Below are 21,494 nucleotides of genomic sequence, written 5' to 3' on the forward strand. Positions count from 1 at the left end.
AACAAGGGGGTGAAGAGAAACAGATAAGAGCAGGGAAGGAAGTGTAAGGTGGTGGGAGTTAATAGAGCAATTTAACGTGATTGAGGAAGTATAAGTGCAAGAGAGGAAAGAGGCAAACTGCAGATGAGTTAATCTGGGAGGTAAACAAGCTGGAAGGTCGGTATGTGTGTGTGTGTGTGTGGTCTTACAGGTTGGCCTGGTGGGGGCGCTGTCTTCCTGTTCAGCAGCAGGGATGTGGCGTGTCAGGGATTTGGCCGGCCTGGGCAGGGACGACCTCTTCTCTGGGCTTCGGTACGCTCTCTCCTGGACGAACACACACACACCGAAGAGTCAACGCCGGGCCTCGACCCCTCGACCCCTCGTCTACGCCTGCTACGTTTCCATTTTTACCTTCTCTGCCCATTTGTTTGGCAGAGGGGACTGGCGGGAACATGCAGAGGCGGCCCGAGCCTCATTGAGCTCCGCCTGCACCAGGGGGCTCCGTTTAAGGCTGCAGGCAGAGCCGGGCCGGGGGGGCGGGTAATCTGACGCCCGGCGCTGAACCGCCATCTTTAACAGAACGGCCCGCGTGGGGCTCTGGACCCAAGACGCAGGAAAGCATGCAGGATGACGCGAGGCAGCGGCGACAAACAGATGGAGAGACGAGAGAAGTGAAATGGGATGGAGGAAATGGACGTCTGGTTTTATTATGAATAGCTGAACTGATGGTTTCTTTTATGAAAAACCTTGGAATGGATGATGGTAACATAAAGCCTCCGTACGGCACATTGTGAGGCCTGCTGCCTCCTCCTATCTGATTTCTATACTCACAGGTTTTCTCTGTCGGGACTGGAAGAGGTGGAGCATGCGAGACAAGGAGAGCGTGCACACAGAGACAAATAAAGACACACATGCAGAAATGAAAACAAATATAGAGGGTCACGCCAACAACAAGCCCCCATGATGCAATGGGCAGCTATGTTGTGAAATGCGCCGAGGCAGAGACACCTTTAATAGTGAGATTAGAGAAATAAGAAACTGGGAATGAGCTCATCCCATGAAATCGAATGTGTATTAAAGTGATACACACGAAGGTACTTACAGCGGTGCGTTCCCTGGACTGGTGGGCCACACTGAGGGGCTGATGGCTCTCCATGCCTGTAAACAAAGAGCTGCTGTAATGATCCACACACACACCAGCGAGGAAGACACATTTTTTCCGAGGGCGAACCTTCACACACAAACACACACGTCCATGAATGTACTCTGAATACACTCCAAAATGGCGGGAAAACCATTTATTTTTTCCACACGGGCCGACCAAACGCACAACCTCCGACATGCAGCCGCGTCCAGCAAACATGAACAGGAGTCACTTAGCTGCGGTGGTTCGTTAAGGAAATAGCAATCACGATGTACTGAGGCGTCAGTGAGCGGAAATAAACATGGAGGATGTGAAGGTGAGGCAGGAAATTGCTCAAATATGACGTAATGAGAGAACAAAACAAACAAGACAAAGCAGTTGAGCTCTTAAAAAAGAAAAACACAAGAAAACGCAGCACATGATGTTTGCCAGCTACATTGCACCTGCTTGATTCCTCAAAGAGCCACGAATAAAGAGAGAGCATACTTTGAGTTGATTAGCAGTCAATTAGTGTCAAATAAAGAACTTTCTTATAGATGTTTTTGTTTTTTCCAGGTCATACGAAGCCAATATGAAATAATAAGACAGGGAAGGTTGCAGGGTGTGTATTAGTATTCGCTCTCTCTCTATCCACGGCACCGATTCCCGGTGAGGAGGTTCACCTGTGACCTTGCGTCTAGCAGAGCCGTGAAGCACAGCGGGCCTAGGATGTCTGGCTGCCGCTTTGGCTACACTCTTTCGAGACGGAGAGCGACACTGGAGGGCTGACAGCTTATTCTGGTCAGCCCTCCTCACAGCTACGAGCAAAAAAAGGGGGAGAGATACAGGATTATACCAACATGCAAAAAAACCTCGGTTAAACGTGAGCTCACACGCCGCCGTGGAACTCGCTGCAAAGAGTGTCAATGCAAAATGTACAAAAGCTTTGTTTAAAGCTAAACAACACGTCTCGGACACAGAATTGGAACCTTTTTTCTTCTTCATGTCCTCTCTGGGCGGATGGTGGACGGGTACTTTGCGGGACGCTTTGCGCTCAGTGGTGGCCGGGAGGCCCCTTCCTCTGCCAGGGGCCCGTTTAGCGGGTCTGTCCACCACAGGTGTACTGGTGGGACTCTGGACCTGAGGAAGGGCTTCGATTTGCTCGGTCATGATGCTTTTGTCATCATCTGCAGCGGAGAGGGATCAAAAGAGGACTAGTTCTCCACATTGCTAGCTAGCTGGGAGCTAGCCGAGCACAAAGGATTTTCACATTAGCTAGTTTCTGCTATTCAAATACATTTAGTGTCTTAAAACATGTATTTTACAAGTTCATTTATCACTTTTTACAAGTTCTGGGTACCTTGTGAGTCCATCCAGCCACTGTCTGTGTCTAGGATGGAGACGTCCACGGTGGTTTCGTCGCAGAGCACATCGGAGGCCTCTTCCACCTCCTCACCAATCTCCACGTCTTTCTCCTCCTCCCCCTCATCCTCCGTTGCTTTCATGTCTTCGGCTTCGCCCACGTCATCAGAACCGACTCCCTCCACTTGCTCCTCTCCCTTCAGGTCTTTCTTCCCCATCTCGTCCTCCTCTTTCGTCCCTTCGTCGCTTTTCATTTGTGCGTCTTGTTCCGCTTTATCCTCCTCTGTGCCGTCATCTCGGCCGCTTTCATCCGGTTGCCGTGGTCCTTCGTGGTCAGAATATGGGTCTACGTCGGCGCCGGACTTGGGATCTTCTCCCGCCGGCCTCACTTTGATCGCACTCTCCGGCACTTCCTCCATGATCTCTTGGGGCTCTTCCGCAATCTCAATATCGTCCTCTTCCTCTGCCTCTTCCTCTACTTGTGCTTGAGGTATAATGATGACAGGGGAGGTTATCTGTGGCTTTGGCACCACTTTAGTCGCTTCCTGTAAGGGGATTGGGCCTTTCTCATCCAACAGCTTTTCAGTACCTAAACCCTGATCAGCCTCTGAGATCGCTTGCTTTTCTATGCTTTCTAATCTCGTCGCCGTCCCACGCTCACTTTGAATCTGCTTGTCATCATTTTTTGTGCTTTCGCTTAAATGCAGAGACGACCCCGAAGGTGTGCTTTCCATTTCTGGTTCATCCCTCGTTTCCTCCTGCATTTCTTTGTCTAACTCCATCTGTTTATTGTCAATCACATCAGACTCTGGATTGCTCTCCTCTTTGACCTCCGGGAGGACATCTTTCCCTGCATGCTCTCCAGTGACTTGGGTTTCTGAGGGTGTATCATCTTGGGACTTGGGGGTGGTGGGAGTCGGGGGAGCCTTGCTTCCAGGGTCTATCGGACTGAAAGTAAAGGAGCGGTCTGGTGGGATGGGAGAAGCCTCTCTAGAGGGGTCTTTTTCAACGTCTACCTCAGGGATTGCTTGGATCTTTATGTCATCGGGCAGGCCACTCTCCAAACGAAACTCCGTCAGTCTGTCTTTTGAAGAAGCCAACGGGATTCTTAGGCGATCGGGTTTTACTCCACTTGTCACAGCTCTTTCAAGACCCAGGGTGCTCTTTGCTGGAGCGTCTTTCTTTTCGAACGCCGTTTTTTGAGAAATCTCAGGGATAGTTCCTTCATGTTGTTGCAGAGTTCCTTTTTCAACACCTGCATCGTCCGTGGCCCTAAGCACCTCCTCAACTTCGCTCTCCACGGAAGGGAAATGCTGGTGCGCAGGGTCCCCGGGACTGGGTACATCAGCAGGAGAAGGCAATGGCCCTGAGTACTCGTTGAAGACGCAGTAGCCCAGTTCCTCCAGCTGGGTTTCTCCTCCCGCCACGCCGGAGTTTTGATCTCCCAAGGCGAGCTTGGCCAAAGAACTCCCCACCAGAGCCGATACATTGGCGGGGACGGACTTCCGCCTCATGTGGTCGAACTCCCTCTTCTCCAACGATGGCCGAGGCAGGTCTCCAGCCAGGTCCAACATCTCAGAGAGGCTGCCCGAATGTTCTAAACATTTGTCCTTATTAGAAGGGGCCGGCGTGTCTGCCTTGGTGGGCTCATCTGGGGGAGATTCAGTGGGAGTTGGGGTGACGGAGACGGCCGGAGGAAGTTGGGGTTGGCGTTCTGCAGGTGGTGTTGAAGGGTAAACCTCAGATTCATCGAAGCTTCCGCTGATTGGACACAAGGAACTTGACTTCTCTCCCTTCACTGCCAAAGTCCCAACAGTGATGTTCAGGGAGAGGCTCCTCTGCTCTAGGGCCATCTTACCAGAAGATGCAATGACTTTTATCTCCTGGTCCTCGAGCTTCTGCACGACGCCTTCAGTTTCCTCACTCGACTTCGTCTCCGCCGCCGTGCTGAGTTCGTAATAGCTCTGGCTTTGCGATGACTCCTCTTCGTGGCTTTTTGAGGACGTCTCGAAGTAGGTTTTTGCTCCGGACTCTACGAAAGTACCTGCTGTCTCTTCCAAGTCCGTGCCAGGTTCTGGACTTGACTCGACTTGTCCCCTTTGTTCTTGAGCGTCAGTCACTGGCATCTCATGCAATCTACTGTCACTGCCCTTATTTATCCCCTCCACCATCTCTGTTTTTTCCTTGCTTTCATTCAACGGGGCTGCCGCCTTGCTTGGTAAGATAACTCCCTCTTTGTCTTCCTCCTCTGTCAACAGAGGTTGTTTTGCTCCTTTATCTTTGGACTCTGCCAGCAGGTGGCTCTCAGCTGCCTCTCCTGCTTCATCCTTTGTGTCTCGGCCACCCTGCTCACTCGAGGAGGCGTCAGAGGGCTCCTTCTCTTTCACAGAGGGAGGGGGAGGTTCACCTTCATGTGTTGTTCTTTCAACAGCCACCTGCGTCTCCTGTGGCGACGCCACCTCTTGAGGTTCATCTTCTTTCGTGGCGGACTCACGAGACGCCTTACTGATACATTCTTCTGGCTGGGCTGCGAGGTTTTAAGGACACCGTGTAACTTTGCGCCAAGTCACGTCACCTGAAAGCGTTGCTCGAAGCATCCACAAAAAGCTATGCCAATACAGTCAAGCCGTCTCCATCAAGCAAAACACACAGCACAGTGTATTTTGTAGCAGGCCACAACAGCACAGTGGGGGGGGGGGGGGTCGCAGCGCCCGAGATAGCGTGCAGAACTGGGATGAAGGAATGAGTTGCATGATGACAAGAAATAAATGTACACAAATATATTGGATTCCTATTGCAATAACACAAGGATTGACAAGAAATGGTCAACCTGATGCTAAAGAAAGGTTTTCCTTGATGTAATTGATTGGTGATGGAGTTGGTATTGGAATATTGTTAATCTTTATTGCTTGGAAGTCAATTTATTAAGGGTATGTTCCTGATTCAATTCATCTTATAGATAAGGATGATGATCGGTGTCCAATGAGGGTGTCCTGAGTAACAATAGGAAAACAGAATAATCCTTTGCCTTGGGATGAAATGAAAACAACATTGAAACTCAAATACATTCATGAAGCACCCGTGGGCGCACTCAGAAACACCTTCTTGCACACGATATTCCAGCAAAACCCCACATACAAATATACAGACTACTAATTCCACTCGACAGTAGAGACGGTGATATTTGCGTTTGCAATGTAGCTGGCAATACAAAAGGTGCAACGACAACAAAAAAATGATCAACTGCAACGCGGTTGATCGGGGTGTTCTAATGTCGCTCCGATGAAAAAGCAAATGGTTATGTTGTTGCATGAAAAAGCACAAAATTAAAATGCTGTGCCACATCGTTTTTTTGCACAACCTCAGATACTGAAGCAGGAAGCTGTAGGGTTTAAGAGCGACGACAAAGCTGCAGGAAGGTCGGCAGCGAAGCCTGCATCACCATTCATAACTGGAAAAACTACCCACTAGCAGAGCACAGGAGGATCATGCAATAGAATGGATAGACATTCACTCTTTCACAGAGGAAGCAGCTCACACACACACTCACAATAAACCCATAAAAGCACACACACCTTTCTGTGACGGGCTGTGTTCACCTTGATGACTTCCTCCATTGAGGACCTCAGGTGTCTGGGCTCGCTGGCAGCCCAAAGCCTGGGACTCTGTTAAATTATCTGCCTGCTCTAAGAGCTGGTCTCCAGGCTGCTCATACGGCACTTCCTCCTGGTAACTGTGGGGCTCCTCTGGAGCCGCCTCCTCCTCCTCCTCCTCCTCCTCCTCCTCCTCCTCCTGCTGTTGACTGACAACCTCTACTTTGTCTTCTTTGAGCAGGGAAAGGCGACACATAGATGGGACATGGAGGACAACAAAGCTGGGGTTATATGAGGTACTTTCAGCTCCGATGGAGATGCATGGGATGCAATTAACACAGCGTCTAAAATACACATATTTAACATGAATTTTAAAACTATACTTTAGCTTAAAAAATAACTGTCAAAGTGTCTTAGTGAAGGTGTAAATAACATATTTTAACCCGAACATGAATGCAATTCTTCACAATTTGAAAGAAAAATCTGAAAAAGCACGAGCAAGAGGTCTCACTCCTAAATGTAATGCAATGTTGGACTTCTGTGATTCTGGTGATTGCATGCCAGGAGGAAGTGATGAAGAGCTGAAAGCCAGTTTGTGATTTCCTCCTTGAGAAAATCAATGAGCGAAGGAACAACAGGGGGGGGGGACGTGTGAAGGGGAAGCAGACTAGTGAGATGGAGGGCTCCGGTGGCAGGTTGTGTACTAAAGCGTTAAAAAAAGGAAGGTGGCTTGTGTCGTCTCGTCCTGGCCTTCAGGGCCAATAACAGAAAAGTCATATTAATATGATATAAGTGTGAAGAGGACAGGACAGTGTGACACATGCTGCAAACTCCTTTATGGTAATAACGATCAGCTGACATGCAAAGGTGACAGAGGACCCCTGACTTTAAGGGACCAGAAGAAAGAGGAGGAGTTTATTTTCTAATCATGCTGCCACCTTTTTGTGAACTTCGACCCCTGCAGATGTGGCGGTGTCTTCGCTCAGAGCTACCTTTTTTCTTTTTTTTTTACTTAACCGCTCTCACAAACGTTCACACTCTCATCCTGAATGGTTGGGTGCGAGTGGGTGTACCTTGTGCCACGGGCCCAATCTGCTCAGCGGATGGAGAGGGGGGAGGGGAGGGAGGCAAATTGGCTGAGTCATCCACTGTGAAGGGAGATAGAGAGAGACAGAGACAGAGAGACAGACAACACAGGGGAGACGTGACATAGATGGGAAGGAAATGAAAAGGGAATAACTCTGCTGACCTCGTCTCTGTGGGCGACCTCCCCTCTGAGTTCGGAACAATGCTCGTTGTGTGCGTTTGAGGAATCCCATGATCCTCTAGGGTTTCATTAGTGGCCAGTTGGGCCTTTTACTCAACGTCAAGTGCAGATGGATCCAACTTACCCCAGATGGTGTAAAATGTCATAAAAGTCACACCATTGTGACCATAAAACAGTCGAGCGTGTTATTTGTATTGAATGCACATGGAAATAGCGTGCCTGGTCATTAAATATCTCACAGCGTAATCCGCTTTTTCCATCGAGATTTCCCTGATTTTCTCCTTTAAAAAATGCACTTCTTTCCCATTTCTCTCCCTTTCCTTTGAACTAAACTGATCACAGTAAACCCGACAACCCTCCATTGTCTCCAACTTCTAATATGACGGATGTTTCAGCTCCACTATAGAGATACCTCCCCTATCTTTGATTTATTTCCAGCTTCATGTCATGCAGCTTTCTGGTCTACCTCCAGAAAAGGCCCCTTCTACCACACCAACCTCTGCTACAGCAGATTGTCACGCTCAGTCCTCATTTAAATGGGAAACACGTGGCCTGTTTTTGGGATTGACTGCTGTTGCCTGGCACCGTGGACGTGCAGTCCAATCAATGACACTGACCCAGTGCTGCATGATCATGCTTCCACACACACACACACACTCTCCTGTTCCTACCTGTCGCTCCAGGATGTGCAGCTGCCCCACCGTGGTATCCGTTCTCCCTGTAGGCGGAGCTGTAGGCGGAGTAGCCGTTCTCGCCGTTCTCCTGGCCGTTTGAGGCCCAGTGCTCGTCTGGCTGCCGACCGTCTGCCATGCCTGCCTGCTGGGACGCCGGGGAGGGGACCGGTCACCTGTCGGAGCCAGGGAGAGGAGGGGATTATGAGGAAGAGAGAGGCACCAATATATATCTCATCCACACGTGATGCACGCTGCATGGTGCAGCTCACAGATCAGCCACCAGAGGGAGCGAGGTGCAACATTATTCCTCTACAGGCTTGTCTTTGTCTCAGCATCCATGTGCTGAGACAGGAAGGATAGACTCAAAAAAAGCTATTTTATTTTTTTATTTTTTATTTATTACAGTGGTTGTGTTTCCAAAAATAGGAGGATGACACCGTGCTTTCACCCCGAACATACTCACTCACTCACTGCCCGATAGAGGTGAGCTCCGATCCCAAAAAAGAAAATAAATAACCCATAATTTATATGAATCCCGAATACGTGAAGCCCAATATGTGAAGGTGCACTGCAGAGGGAGCTCGTGAAATGGCGTGGGGGGAGAACAAAAAAAAAATCATGTGAGCACACCCTTCATATCCCCTCACCATTGATAAGGAGGTTGTTACCATGGCAACCAGAACAGTTCTTATGGGGGTCCAGCAGATGGGTCTGACAGCCTTACCCTATTCAGAAAAAAAAAAAAAAAAAAAAAATGCTACATGCACACAAAAATCTGGAAAAGTGCAGGCGGACTGCAGCACCCATCAGTTCCCTCTGCTCCCCACCCCCCCTGATTACAACAACAGGCTACTACCAATCAAGTACCTAAAGTATATACACTCCCATCAAGCATGTACCTTCATCAAAGACTTTATTCCCTTTAGAGGAAACACACAATGTTGATTTTTAAACTAGATTAGCGGGGGGCCCTTCCTTGCCTGGCAGCCTCGCTAAATTGCATCACTATCATCAGCAGCAGCTAATTTCATCATAAGAAATCATCACTGCGACTGCTTTCTACACCCTCCCTCCATCTTGTTTCTAATGTCCCTTTCTTCCTTCCTTTATCTCTTTTCTCCTCCCATTCCATGTCCATATTTGTCCACGTTGCTTTTTAAAAATTGTATTCATGATTCTCTTATTTGATCTGACATGTATTTGTATTAAGTTCGTCCCTGTCTCCAGTCTCTAAGCTGGCATACATATTCAGCATGCACACGTGAGAGTGGCATCAATCTAATTAGGGCCTAATGCAGAATTCTACGTGGGATACTGTGTCTCATTCTGATTGGTCTCCATTCCGCTCCCCTTCCCTGCAGCGCTGCATGGCGGCGGGCTCGCTGCGGTCGGGGTGAATGTCTGCTGCAGTGGGAAGACGTGAGGATCAGAGGAGCATAGAGAGAAAGAAAGAGGGAGGGGAGGGAAGAGAGGAGGAGGAGGAAGACCTACTGACACTTAGAGCTATCGGGAACAAACTGTCTGAGAGAATCTCCGCCCAGGGCTCAGAGGCGAGGCGAGTCCCAGCTGTTGCTAAGCAAGAAAACTGGTGCGCCGACAACCGGCTTGTGCTGATGGTGGTTAATAACGCCACTGACCTGCTTTCGGCTGCGGTTTTTGGCAATGTCACGCCTTACTTGGCATCCACGCATTGTCCCGACAAACGGATGGCATGAAACCTCTGCAGCTTACGTAAAATCATTTGTTTTGTCATTTGATGGAAAAAAAAGGTACTTAATTACAGAGAAAAACACCAAAAATCCAAGTGAACGACACCCCGGGGGTCCACGTGAACCGCAAATACAGCATTTCACATTTGCTTTGTTTTGTATTGGAATGCCTCCCACGCCAGCAGACTGTATTAAAAGGCCAGCGAGTGGTAGTATTTTTACAAAGTGGCTTAAGGAAAACTGGCAGGATTGGTGTTAGATTACAGACATGAAAGCTGACACCAGATACACACCAATGCAGTGAGTTTAGAGTCCCCCCCCTTCAAATCATAAGGTCTCCCTGCAGAAATGCCCTTGTGATGATATTTACGACCATCCTGATGATGGAAATCCACCACGACAAACATCCTATAAATCCTTGAATCTACTGACTTGTCATTCACAGCCTCTAAAACTCTTGTTGTTGATGCATGACCTCATTCCTGGAAGCGCCTACCTTTTTATTCAACAAGCCACAAAAAAAAAAGCAACCTTTGGATTCCTGACTTTGACCCTCAGAGCCGTTCTATGAATCAATATTCATGCATTATTTAAAAATGTGCTCATTCTTTGCCTTTCATTTAAACACCTCTGGTAACATTAGATACTGAACTGCTGATGCCTGGGCTTGCCGACCCTCAGGACCTTGATCTCCAGGCGCGCCTCGTCATCCCTGCGCGGTTAACGCGATCCGACAATGTCCTCTCTCACTCTCACTTCGCTCCCTTGTAGCTGTCGTACTTGCATCTTTAAAGATATAACACTAGCCTTGTGGCTAGTACATAAAAATATTGCTTTTATGAGCCTAATTAAAAACTCATGTGGTAACACCTGCAGACCACAACTGATCTCAGGTCGATACAACCTCCTCTTCTGCACAGAAACACTAGGGAATGAGATTATGGCATTATCGTCTCACTGAGAGTCAAATCCCATTCCACTGTGGCACTGATGTGCAGAATTAAACATCATGAGACAAGAGAGAAGGTGTGGCAGCCGGGCTGAGGCCTGTCTGACCTCCTCTTTATTTTGTCTGTCAACGCCTTCGTCTGGCACTCTAATGGCCACCCTGCTGCACCTCGCTCTACCTTCCTCCGCATTCCTCTCCCGTCTCCCGACTCCGCCCCCAACCCGTCCCTAATCCGACCTCACTCCCCCCCCACCCCCTGCTTCCACCAACTGCACCCCAATCTGGGTCACTCATCACGGCTGGAGCGCCGCTCACATCGGAATGTCACCATCCATTTAGGAGGGAGGATGGAATCTGTGGCAGCCAGTCTCAGTAGGCCAACCTGGCCTTAATCCTCTGTGAGAGCGCCTGTGTGTGTCTGTACGCAAGAGGTCTCTGATTTGTTCCATATCCTAATCATTGATGTTTAATAGGATCGCTTTGAGCTCAGAATATCACATTTTGTCATTTCAATTTGTATCTGTTGTAAAAATCCATTATGAAGACAATAACATGCACATAATTTGACTGGAGGAGGTCAAAGTTGGCGTGAAACTCACATTTCCTGTCATTCAAACATCAGCTGCACTATAGGAAGCGTCATCAAAGCACTGCATTGTTTAACACCATGCAACAAACAGTCACTGTGCGACATGTTGCAGTGGATGATGGGTGACACTCAAGGTTGCAGCGACCTGTAATCAACCCAGAATCCAGCGGCTTCCTCCTCCTCCTCCTCCTCCTCCTCAGCAGCAGCAGCAGACGGGGGGGATTACGTTTCGATGACTCAGCAAGACATGTGGGGGATTGACGGGTAACGAAGTGTGAATGAACTGTGTGTACAAAGGCGCGTGCACGAACACTCCGCCATGGATGATAATAAGAGGTGTGGGGCGGACTCCCCTCCATGCGGATTAGGTACCGTAATAACAGCAGTAGAGGTGCACTAAGAACAGAATTTGCCTCCTTCAAGACAATTTCAATCTAAATCAAAGACTGCTGCATCCAAACTCAAGATGCATTTCCTCCACCACTTGCGTTTCCTTCTCCTCCGTTTAAGCCTCCGATCTCATCAGAGGAGTACATGCTCCCTGGCACCCGGCAGCCCCACCCCACCATGATGTCACTGTTCCCATGGCGATGTGAGCCCCAGGGCGCGGGATGCTGTGTGCAGAGAGTGGACTTTGGGCCGCGCTATGGATCCTGAAATAGGTCACCTGATCCTCCAGGCTCCTTCCCAGCTGCACCGACACACAAATGGCTTTTAAGTCCGTCAATACACTGATGGATTGTTGCTGGTCGGGGCTTTGATGCTGGTGCTGATGGGGGGTCGATGTAATGTTAGTTACACATAAAGACATACAGCTCTACCGCCCACACGGTTTGATTGACAGGTCACATTCATATCTTATTGTACCGAGGCAATGGGATTTAAAGTTCACCAGCTATTTCTGCATAATAATTCATGCTAATCGTGCCAAGCAACACTATAAAGACGCTAATGTGACATTTGCACACACAGCACTGAGCTCTCCACCATGTATCCCAACTAAACCTGGGCCCTCCTCCCCGAGCCACGTCCCTCATGGACAGCCCACGCCCTGCACGCCCACAGTCACCCCCAACTGACGCACAAACACCCCAAAAACCCCAACCACACGCAACCAAGCGCACCCCCCGAACGCATCCGCAGAGCGCCAAAGCAGCCCCACGACTCCCCCGGCTGGGAGGCGAACACGTCGTTAACATGAGCCCAATATAGACGGCACACAAAAACAGAGGACCTCTCCGAATTCACCGCCGGATCCACATTTAGCCCGCTCACTCTGTCATTTCACTCCCTGTCATGATAACCCAAACACATCCAGGCAGCCAAAACGCTCCGAACGTGAGCTTTCCAGTTAAAAAAAAAACCGCTGGCTTTTTTCGGCGGCCCCGGAAAATTATCTCTCATGACATCAACCCAAACAATCGGGGGCCTTCTCCCTTCCAACATGTTGCTGAGCATAATTCCCCCCTCTATTACACACCCCTGGACAGCCAAGTTAATCATCTGGCTGAGTGCAGCCACTTAGATGTGACTCCCGGGGCCCCATGAGTCATGGGAAAAGTGAGTGTGAAATGTCATGGGGGGGGGTTTCGAGTAGTACGCCGTCTGGCAGCAGTCAGGACCTCTATGTTTTGGCTTTTAGTTATTCAGGTGTGATGGCGATGTGTTTTCCCCGTAAGCTTACCGAAGTTGAAGGACTGTCGTCACTGATGGATGAAGCAGACGAGCACCGAGTTGAAGCGTCTGCTTGAAAAAAAGAGAGATACATGTTAGGGCATTCATAAACTGCAGCACTAAAGTTTAACACCTCCCTGTAAAATATATATAAATATGTCACCATTTAATCCACTGACAGCTCCGAGCTCTAACCTCTGCATCCAGTCTGGCTAGTTGAGAATCACATTGAGGTTTTTTTTTTAACAAGCCTTGTGTAAACACAGCCGTGCACGCTCACGGCGGCTTAGCTCCGTCACCTGCGTCTGCCAGGAACATTAATCCACACCTCGGCGCCGCTGAAGGGCACAACAACAAAGCCGAGCTCGTCAGCGTCCGTGCATGCACGCGAGAACGCCTTTATGGGGCTGAACTCATGATTGTCATTTCAAGCTGATGCTATAATTTACATGTAGCCTGGGTCTATAATGAAAACAGAGTTCCCAACATCACTAAAGCTTTTGTTTAATTCTAGGCTTTGGTTTGTCTCTTTAAGGCCACCGTAGAAACATTCTGACCCGCATTTCCCACTTTAAAAAAAAGTGACACAACAAAATAAATAAAAACCGATGTCAGACGGATGGTTTCCAAGGCAACGGCGGGGATGATAACTATAATCCCAAAGGAAATCAAAGTGATTACAAGCGAACGCATCATCAACGGATTCCACCCGTGAGCTGTTTTTCCAGATTTGTCCAGAAATCTTGGACCGGTCCGTTGGGGCCGATCCAGGGGATGAGTCCAGGCTTAACGCCTGCCGCGGAGGGAAGGCATGTTTACTGTGCGTTTTGGATTGTAAGGAGGCAGAAACCGGAGCATCCTGTTAACATTAAGATGTTAAAGGAGCGTTTGGGGGGGTTTCTGGTGCCAAAACAGGCAGTTGGAGAGAAAGAAAGATGAAGTAGAGGGACGAGCTCAGCAGAGATCCTCCAGACAGGAAGGAGGGTGATTTATTAGAGAGGAGAGAGAAAGAGGCCTGGGGTGAAAAAGAAGGAAACAGACGAGGAATTTGTGTTAACAATTATTATTTTCAGAACTGCAGCTGCATGTAGATTTAATTTAATTGTTTTATTCGTGCTTATTGTTGTCAGATTACAGCTCATTTTCTATTTGCAATTCATATTTTTGCAGGAAGAAAGCTGGATTTGATTTAAGAAAGAAAAGGAAATGATAGAGCGTCACTTCAGGGCGTCCACATTCTTTGTAAAGAAGAGGCAACAACAACACAAGTATAGTCAATGGACTATAATATGCAAAACCAATGTTGGTCTTTTAATTTGAAGGAATTGGACTGATGATCAAAAAAGCCTCCAGAACAAATTGAAGGGGGGAAAAAAAAAAATCTTGCATTTTGTTCTCTCTAATTTGTTATTTGTCTGTCAGAGGAAAAAGACAAAAAAGAGAGAACGAGACAGGAAGTGGAGAGGGAAGAAAACAGGGAGAGAGAAAAGTAAGATCACACAGGAAGTAATGTCTCCTCGGGGGGAGGGATGAAGGAGGAAGATGCAGGAATATCAGGAGCGTGACAGAAATAGAAGCCGCCTTTTTATACCCATCACAGTAAATGATCTCACACAGACGCCTTGTTATGAAACCCAAATCTCCCTCAACTTCTGTCTAGATCTAGAGCGCCGCCATGTTTTTGTGATCCCAAATTGATGCTAAGTTATCTGTAATTGCGGGGGGAATAAATAATGAGTTAATGAACGACTTCCTGGATTTTTAACAAATGACTTTTACTGCACTAGTAACGACAGTTTACAGGCTGAGATTCAACCTCCAGTGGCGCCTTGTTGTGTGTCGGACACAAACAGTAGCTGTGTGAGTGGAAGGTCAAACAAACAAGCTATTTGTCTTGAGACGTGGAAAGGGAGAAAACCTTTTTTTTCCCCCTAGGTCTGACATTCATCTTGACCTGCGTGCTCCCAGGAGGAGGGAGGCCAAATATGCCAGAGAAGAAGAGACGGAGGAAGGGAAGAGGCGTGGACGGAGGAAGGAGGGGAAAAGGAGGTCAGAGGCCGACCTAATCCACAGATTTGACTTCATCATCAAGGACGAGGCAAACAGGAAATGAACCCTAATCTCTGCGCTAAAAGGCCTGATAAACCTCCATCCACTGTGCTGAGGAGCAGATAAAGGGGAACATCACAGGAGGATGGTCCTCTCTCAGCACCTTAATTACCCAGATCTCATCTGAAACGCAGCCCTAGTCCTAGTTCACCGAGGACATGGAATATGGCTGCCTTCAGTAATTCTTTTAAACCCACTGATTTCAATGAAACAAAAACAATAAATGTGTTGTTAAAGGTTCATGCTAATAACGTGGCTGCGGTAGCTGCGGAGGTCTGGGCTGCGTTTTGGTCCAACCTGGGGGTCTGGCTGGTACCCCTGAGGTCTCTACTCCGTCCCCTTTTAACTTGGCCAGCTCATCTATAATTCACAAAGACAGCCTCCTCACCCCCGGAGGAACACGAGCACGCACACTCCCTCGGGCCAACCCAACACAACACACACCCTCCGCCATGTTTAATGCATCGAGCTGCAGTCTAAATGTCCAAATGCAACATTTCATTCATTTTCTTTCATGAAGAAAGCTTCTCGGTATTGTTCCAAATCAGACTTCAGACGCGGCTGCTCGTTTATCGTTTCATCGCCGCCTTCAGAGCTCCTTCATTCATTCACTCTGCACCCTCAGCACAGTCTGACAGGTGTGACGAGGCAGAAAGAGGCTCATTCATTAATCCAAAGGACGAACAGAGGATAATGCATTATGGAAATCACTACTTAATTTCACCCATTAGCTCAAGTAAATCTCAAAAAGGTCAGACAATAAGTGAGTCATTTGATACAGATACAGCTGCTGTAAAACAGCGGATCCACATATTAACACACGTCATAGAATCTGAAAACCAGGCAGGACCAGGTGCAGGTCTTTGTGCCCCCCGAGGCGACAGCTGACGGGGGAGAACCGGTCCGTATTCACGCACATGCAGGTTTCTTAGTGAGCCTGCAGGCTGTGATTTTTACAACTCTGGTTAACTTTCGCCCTCAAGAATGTAACGATGCTGAAAATGGGTCAAATACTTTTTTTTTTTTTTTAAACTGCACTGGTTGGAAAAAAAGAGCTCTGCATCTGTCTGTATGGCTCTCCTCATCTTTGCCAGTGACATCCAGCTACACGTCCATCACTTGTCAACACAACACTCACGGCTGTTCTGTCTAGGAGTCGAGGGTGACGTTGACTCGACCGCAATGTCCCCGTCTCCTACAGTTCGCCTCTGAAAGTAATCCGCAGGGGTGTCGGGCTTCTCCAAACCCACAATTTGATTTGACTTTTGATTTTAAGATCACAATTTAAAGGAAGGAGGATTGTTTCTCCATAATCTTCCACTCAGGCAGTGGCCATTTTGGCTCAAAAAGTGCAGCTGCAGGCCACCGATGATCTAGAGCGTTTTGGCATCTAAATGGTGACCCTAGATCCTACGTTTTCTAAGTGACAGTTGGAAGATGTGAAGGCGGGAACAATGGCCTTCTCTTTCACACCCGGCATCTCTGTAACACCTACATGTAGCTCCACTACATCTCGCTGACAAAGGGGCGACGCTGACTCCGAAACAATGTCCCCGTCTCCCACTGCGTCGTCCTGCGACAGCGGAGACATTTGGTTAACCGACTGCAACAGCGGCCTCCCTGTTGCACGACGACCTCGCTCCGAGGGCAGAAGAGGAGGATGATTGGAGGGACAGCTCTCCATTTGTGACCCCCAAAAAGGGGGACAGGGAAGGGGGCGCTTGTTTCCCCCCCCCCATCATCCTCCCCTCCTACGCCATGGCGTGTCATCAGGAGTTCATGCCCAGGGAAGGACAGCTCACATCAGAGCTGATAACCCCTGTCTGTCTGTCTCCCACATGACAGACGAAACAAAATGTCCCTTCACCACCACTTTGAAAAGGGAGAGAGGGTAAGACAACCAGAAGGGAGGAGACAAGGTGAGTGGAGATGAGAGGGGCTGCAGAGGACCAGAGCGGGAGGAGAGAAACGGGGGAGAACGAGGCAAAAGGCAGGGGAGTCAGATCTGGCGTCTCCATCACCAGCGGCCTCCAAACCTCCTCCCGGGCCGAGCCGCCAGCCAACGCGTGACAGCCGTCCCCGGCCGTCACTGACAGGCAGCGTAATGTGTCCCGCGGTCTCGCCGGGCTCGCCGTCACTCCCACGGAGAAACCACCAACAATCTGTTGGCTACCAGTCGCTAACCGCCAACGGCCACATGCCTGCACGGCCTCAGCCTCTAAATATATCACGAATCGCTGTTATTTCTAAATGCTGCTCCGGAGAGATCGGAGGGTTTTCTACATCTTGGTAAACATTTTTGTGCACGTACAGCAGCGGCACACTCTGGGGCTGACCTGTCCCACTGGCTGAATAATCAGCCGTGTCTAGACGGGATACGTCATGGGTCACAGAGACACACAAAACAGCCGCTGGCTTATCGCAACATCAGCTCTTTCACTCGGTTTATGAATATGTCAGCTGCAAATAGAATAATTAGAATCTCTGCCAACAAAGGGGAGACGATACGCGGGGAGACAGTGATTACAGATCATGCTCGAGGAGGAAACTGAAAGGAAATCATTTATTCTTCACCTCTGCTGCAGTGATTTCCCAAGCAAGGCAACATGCATGAAAAGGAATATACCGTCTTACCTGGTGGGGTTAGGGTGGGTTGTTGTCTGCGTAGAGGGCTCAAGGTGGAGGTGGGGGGAAAGGCAGCGGCTTCTGCAGAGAGAGAGGAAAAAACAAAGATGAGAGACGGAAAAACAAAGATGAGAGACGGGGGGAATAGAAGGAGTCACAGGGGCAGCAGCACACTGACAGCGATGGCTGATGCTTCTTCTTCTTCGCCACCGAGCCGGCGAGCACACTACTGCAGCTCACACACACAAACACACACACACACACACACACACACACACACAGGTCTCCCCCCCTCTCCTGACTTCCCCTTCACCAGCACACACACTGCAACCAAAACCAGTGTCTCCACAGAACCGGGGAGGGGGGGTTGATGGGGAGAAGAAATGTGTGTTTATGTCACATTTATTCATGTTTGAAAGAGATATGAAGCTCATCCAGCCCCAGAGGGAATTGGAATTGTTCAAAAAAAATAAAAAAATAAACCTCCATCCGAGGAATTTCCGGCAGCATATTTCACTCCCCTCTCTGTCGTCTGTATCTAAAAAGGAGGGGTGCGGGTTCTTGCCCCATGCTGAATAATTGCTCTGTCCTGGTGCTCATTTGCAGGCATGGTCGACTGCAGCAGCGGCACTGAAACAAAGGGTGTGGGGGGGGGGGGGGGGGGGGGGGGTTTCTGAGCGAGGGAGCCGAGGAGAGACTGCAGAGGCCTGGACGAGCAGAGCGAAAGCATTCAAGTCGGTAGCACTGAGTGCTCAACGCCTAATTCCCTGCTCATTACTCCGACCACAAGCCACATGAAATAACATGGATTTATCGTCCACAATGGCTTCAGCTGTCCGTCACGTAGAGACGTCACTCAGTGCAGAGATGATGAGCTGGAGCGAAGATGAATGAGAGTTTGGACCACTAGATAAACGTGAAGTAGAGGATTTAATGTTGAAATTCTCTTTCCAACACAGACAAAAAAACAATCTGAAGGGATTTGATGCCTGACCTAAATCATACAGGGGATATAAATGTTTTTTTTTATTACATTGTTCTATTAATAACGGACCACATGCTTGAAAGTGTTGGCGCCGTCAGAACCTACACTTAAAAGGAGGAAATAAATTAACCCACTACAGCAAAACCAGTGCGACCAGACTGATGTCAAGGGGTCACTCCCTCACACGGCCGCCAAAAAACCTCAGAGACCACTGAGGTCGGACCGAGGCTGAATCATACGGGATACGTCTTCATACGGATGAACCGAAACCACTTCAAATGAGAGGAAGAGAGAGGGAACGGAGCGAGCCAGCCCTGCCGCTCTGATCCCGCATCACATCCTCGAGGAGTCCCGTCATTAGCGTGTCTGGTTGTGAGGTGGCCGAAAGAGCCGTCAGCGTACGGCTGTAATCAACCTGTCAGCATCCGGGACTCCAGTGAGGTTTTTTTTTAAATGAGGGAGGAGAACGGAGATAAGAGATAAGGGGAAAAGAGTGATAAGCGAGGCCTGGACCGGAGCTCCTCAGCATCTCGCTCCAACGCCAACAAACACAGAGGCGGGCTGAACTCGCCGTCAAGCAGATTACACGTTCTCACGGGTCACAATAAAAATCCCAAATTTAAAAGGTCGGTCAATCGCATTGCTTGCGTTGGAAACGGGGCCGCAGGTTGATCTCTGTAGCCGCGCGCCGCCCCGATTCCCCGGCAGCAGGATTGGGGAGCAGCCAGCCCACTATGATCAGGATTAGCCCGATGGATCATCGTAGGCTCGGGCCTAATCTGCCTGGACCCCTTCATCCAGATTTGGATGGGAGATTTCACAGCTGTGTCCGGAGAACAGAGCGTCTCGACGACGGCGTTGCATTTGTGTTTAATATAGAGTATAACGTATATATAATCCTGTTGTTGGTGTTTGGTTTAAATCAGGAATTATTGCACTTCCATAAAGTTCTGTAACTTTTAAACCTACTAAATACAAATCTCCTACATTTCCCATACTGCACCTCAACAAATCCTGCCTAGGAAACACTCACGTCTTTTAAACTCAATGACAAAAGCCCTGATGACATCACTACGACATTATCAGGGTAAAAAAAAGTAATCAGAACTTCATGAGTAAAGTGAAATACTGAAAATGAAAAATAACAAACAAACAACGCTCTAACAACGTGCGTTCTCCCCCTGACTACTACTACCCCTGTATACGTAAGCCTTACATTTTAATACTCTCACCCAGACATGGACCTAGTAATCGCTCTCACTGGCAGACGCCGGTCAATGTCTGAGGACCGGATCACAGGGGCAGATGTTTCCAGCACGAGGCCGACGTCCGCCCCCCAACATAACTGCTGCTTTTTGGCTTGAAACGGTCAAAAACACTGTGACATCCGCCTGTTTGGTTATTAAACAAATAGTAAATTAGATTGGAGACCATGGGAAATCAAATTACCCAAATCCGTGCTGATCCTTGCACTCATGAGTCTCCGGCTAAGCCAGGTTCAATCACAAAGCCTTTACAGCATTTCATCATATGTATATTATATTAACTAATTCCCTATAAATGCAACAATTTCAACATTTAGGCAAAAATCATATTTCTTCCAGAGGATTTACTCAACAAAACACTTCCATACGCAGACGATGCAACTCCTTTTTTTAGTTGTTGTTGTTTGATGGGAGGCTGTTTGGTGTCAGCGGTCAAAGGTGAGCGTGTTCAGACACGGAAGCTGATCTCCTCTATCCCCTGAGAGCCGTCTGCATATAGACTCCACAGCGTGACTCACCCTCAAGCCTGAGTCCTAAACCCTCTTCAGGACCGTGTCATGTCAGGCTGGCAGCCGATCAGTTCAAGACTCAAACACACACAACACAACAAACACCGGCTTTGTGGAAAAAGGCTGGAAAAAAAACACACCGGATCCACTCAACTCCATTCATGTTTTTGGGAGAAATAAACCATGACGCGTGACAAACCCTGCCACTTGTCATTATGCAGAGAGTGGCTGGTGGAAAGCACTTCAGTGCATTAAGACCTCAGTGGTTTGAGAAAGTGTACACAAAGCGGAGGCGTACACACACCCTCCCATGCAGTGTGTGCTACTCTGGGACTGTCATTCCTCTCCGATATAAGCAGAACACAGGAAATGCCTCAAATGTGAAATATGCCTCAAAGAGGCCCCCGTTTAAAACGTTAGATTTTGGACAGGAAGTGTGTGTGTTTTACAGCCGAGGCGTGTGACGCTGCGACTTCACGGCGGTTTTTAATGGACTTAAATAAATGTGTGCCCGTTCCGAGGGCGAGCGTGCATCGCGGCGTATGAATCAACTCCCCGCCGTGTGTGTGTGTGAACGCTCCGGCTCGCATGCTCCCGGTTTAACAGTAACCACAGGGTGTAGCCGAGGGCTTTGAAGCCGTCCACACACCCCTGCTGCACTGAGACGCATGCTACTGTACAAGGTGGACTCCATGGAAAAGTCACAACATGCTTTTTACTCACAGGGAACACAGCCTTCTCTATTCCCCTGAGGAAAACTGCACTGGGTCGGGCCAGAACTCAAAGATGATGCAGACAGACGAAGAAAATAAACTGGCTCAATGGGGGGGATCACTGCGAGGGCAGGTCACCAGCAAGGAAAGGTAAACGCCTGTAATTTTGCAGCAGGGTTGTCCCCGTTTTCTGAGCCGTTTCCTGTCGATGGGAGTTCTGGGCCTCGGCGTCCACATGCCATCTGCTCTAAATTAGCACCTACACAGGGAGCACTGGGAATCCGGGCACCAGTGGTCAGACGCTGGGGTTTGGAACGACGAAGCTCCCCGCCGGAGGACGGCGAGTAAGTCAGGAGATACTGGAAGACA

General features: G+C 48.8%; 1 protein-coding gene across 3 annotated transcripts in view; it reads right to left on the reverse strand.

Annotated features, from left to right (window-relative positions):
- Positions 1 to 21,494, reverse strand: part of LOC311009633 (uncharacterized protein) — a 35,549-nt gene that overhangs the window by 6,464 nt on the left and 7,591 nt on the right. For 2 of the 3 annotated variants that reach the window (XM_084003935.1, XM_084003934.1), the window contains exons 2-10: positions 17,663 to 17,734; positions 12,930 to 12,988; positions 7,996 to 8,171; positions 7,131 to 7,205; positions 2,463 to 4,991; positions 2,092 to 2,289; positions 1,786 to 1,920; positions 1,082 to 1,137; positions 189 to 303 (exon numbers count right to left, since the gene is read on the reverse strand). In XM_084003935.1, the coding sequence (XP_083860061.1) occupies positions 189 to 303; positions 1,082 to 1,137; positions 1,786 to 1,920; positions 2,092 to 2,289; positions 2,463 to 4,991; positions 7,131 to 7,205; positions 7,996 to 8,134 (3,247 nt within the window). In that variant the 5' untranslated portion in view covers positions 8,135 to 8,171; positions 12,930 to 12,988; positions 17,663 to 17,734. Of the gene's footprint in view, positions 1 to 188; positions 304 to 390; positions 577 to 810; positions 829 to 1,081; positions 1,138 to 1,785; positions 1,921 to 2,091; positions 2,290 to 2,462; positions 4,992 to 7,130; positions 7,206 to 7,995; positions 8,172 to 12,929; positions 12,989 to 17,662; positions 17,735 to 21,494 lie in introns of all 3 variants that reach the window. The other variant, XM_084003933.1, reaches the window with a different exon arrangement.

Source organism: Eutrigla gurnardus (genome assembly GCF_963514095.1).
Source record: "Eutrigla gurnardus genome assembly, chromosome: 24".
NCBI lineage: Eukaryota > Metazoa > Chordata > Actinopteri > Perciformes > Triglidae > Eutrigla > Eutrigla gurnardus.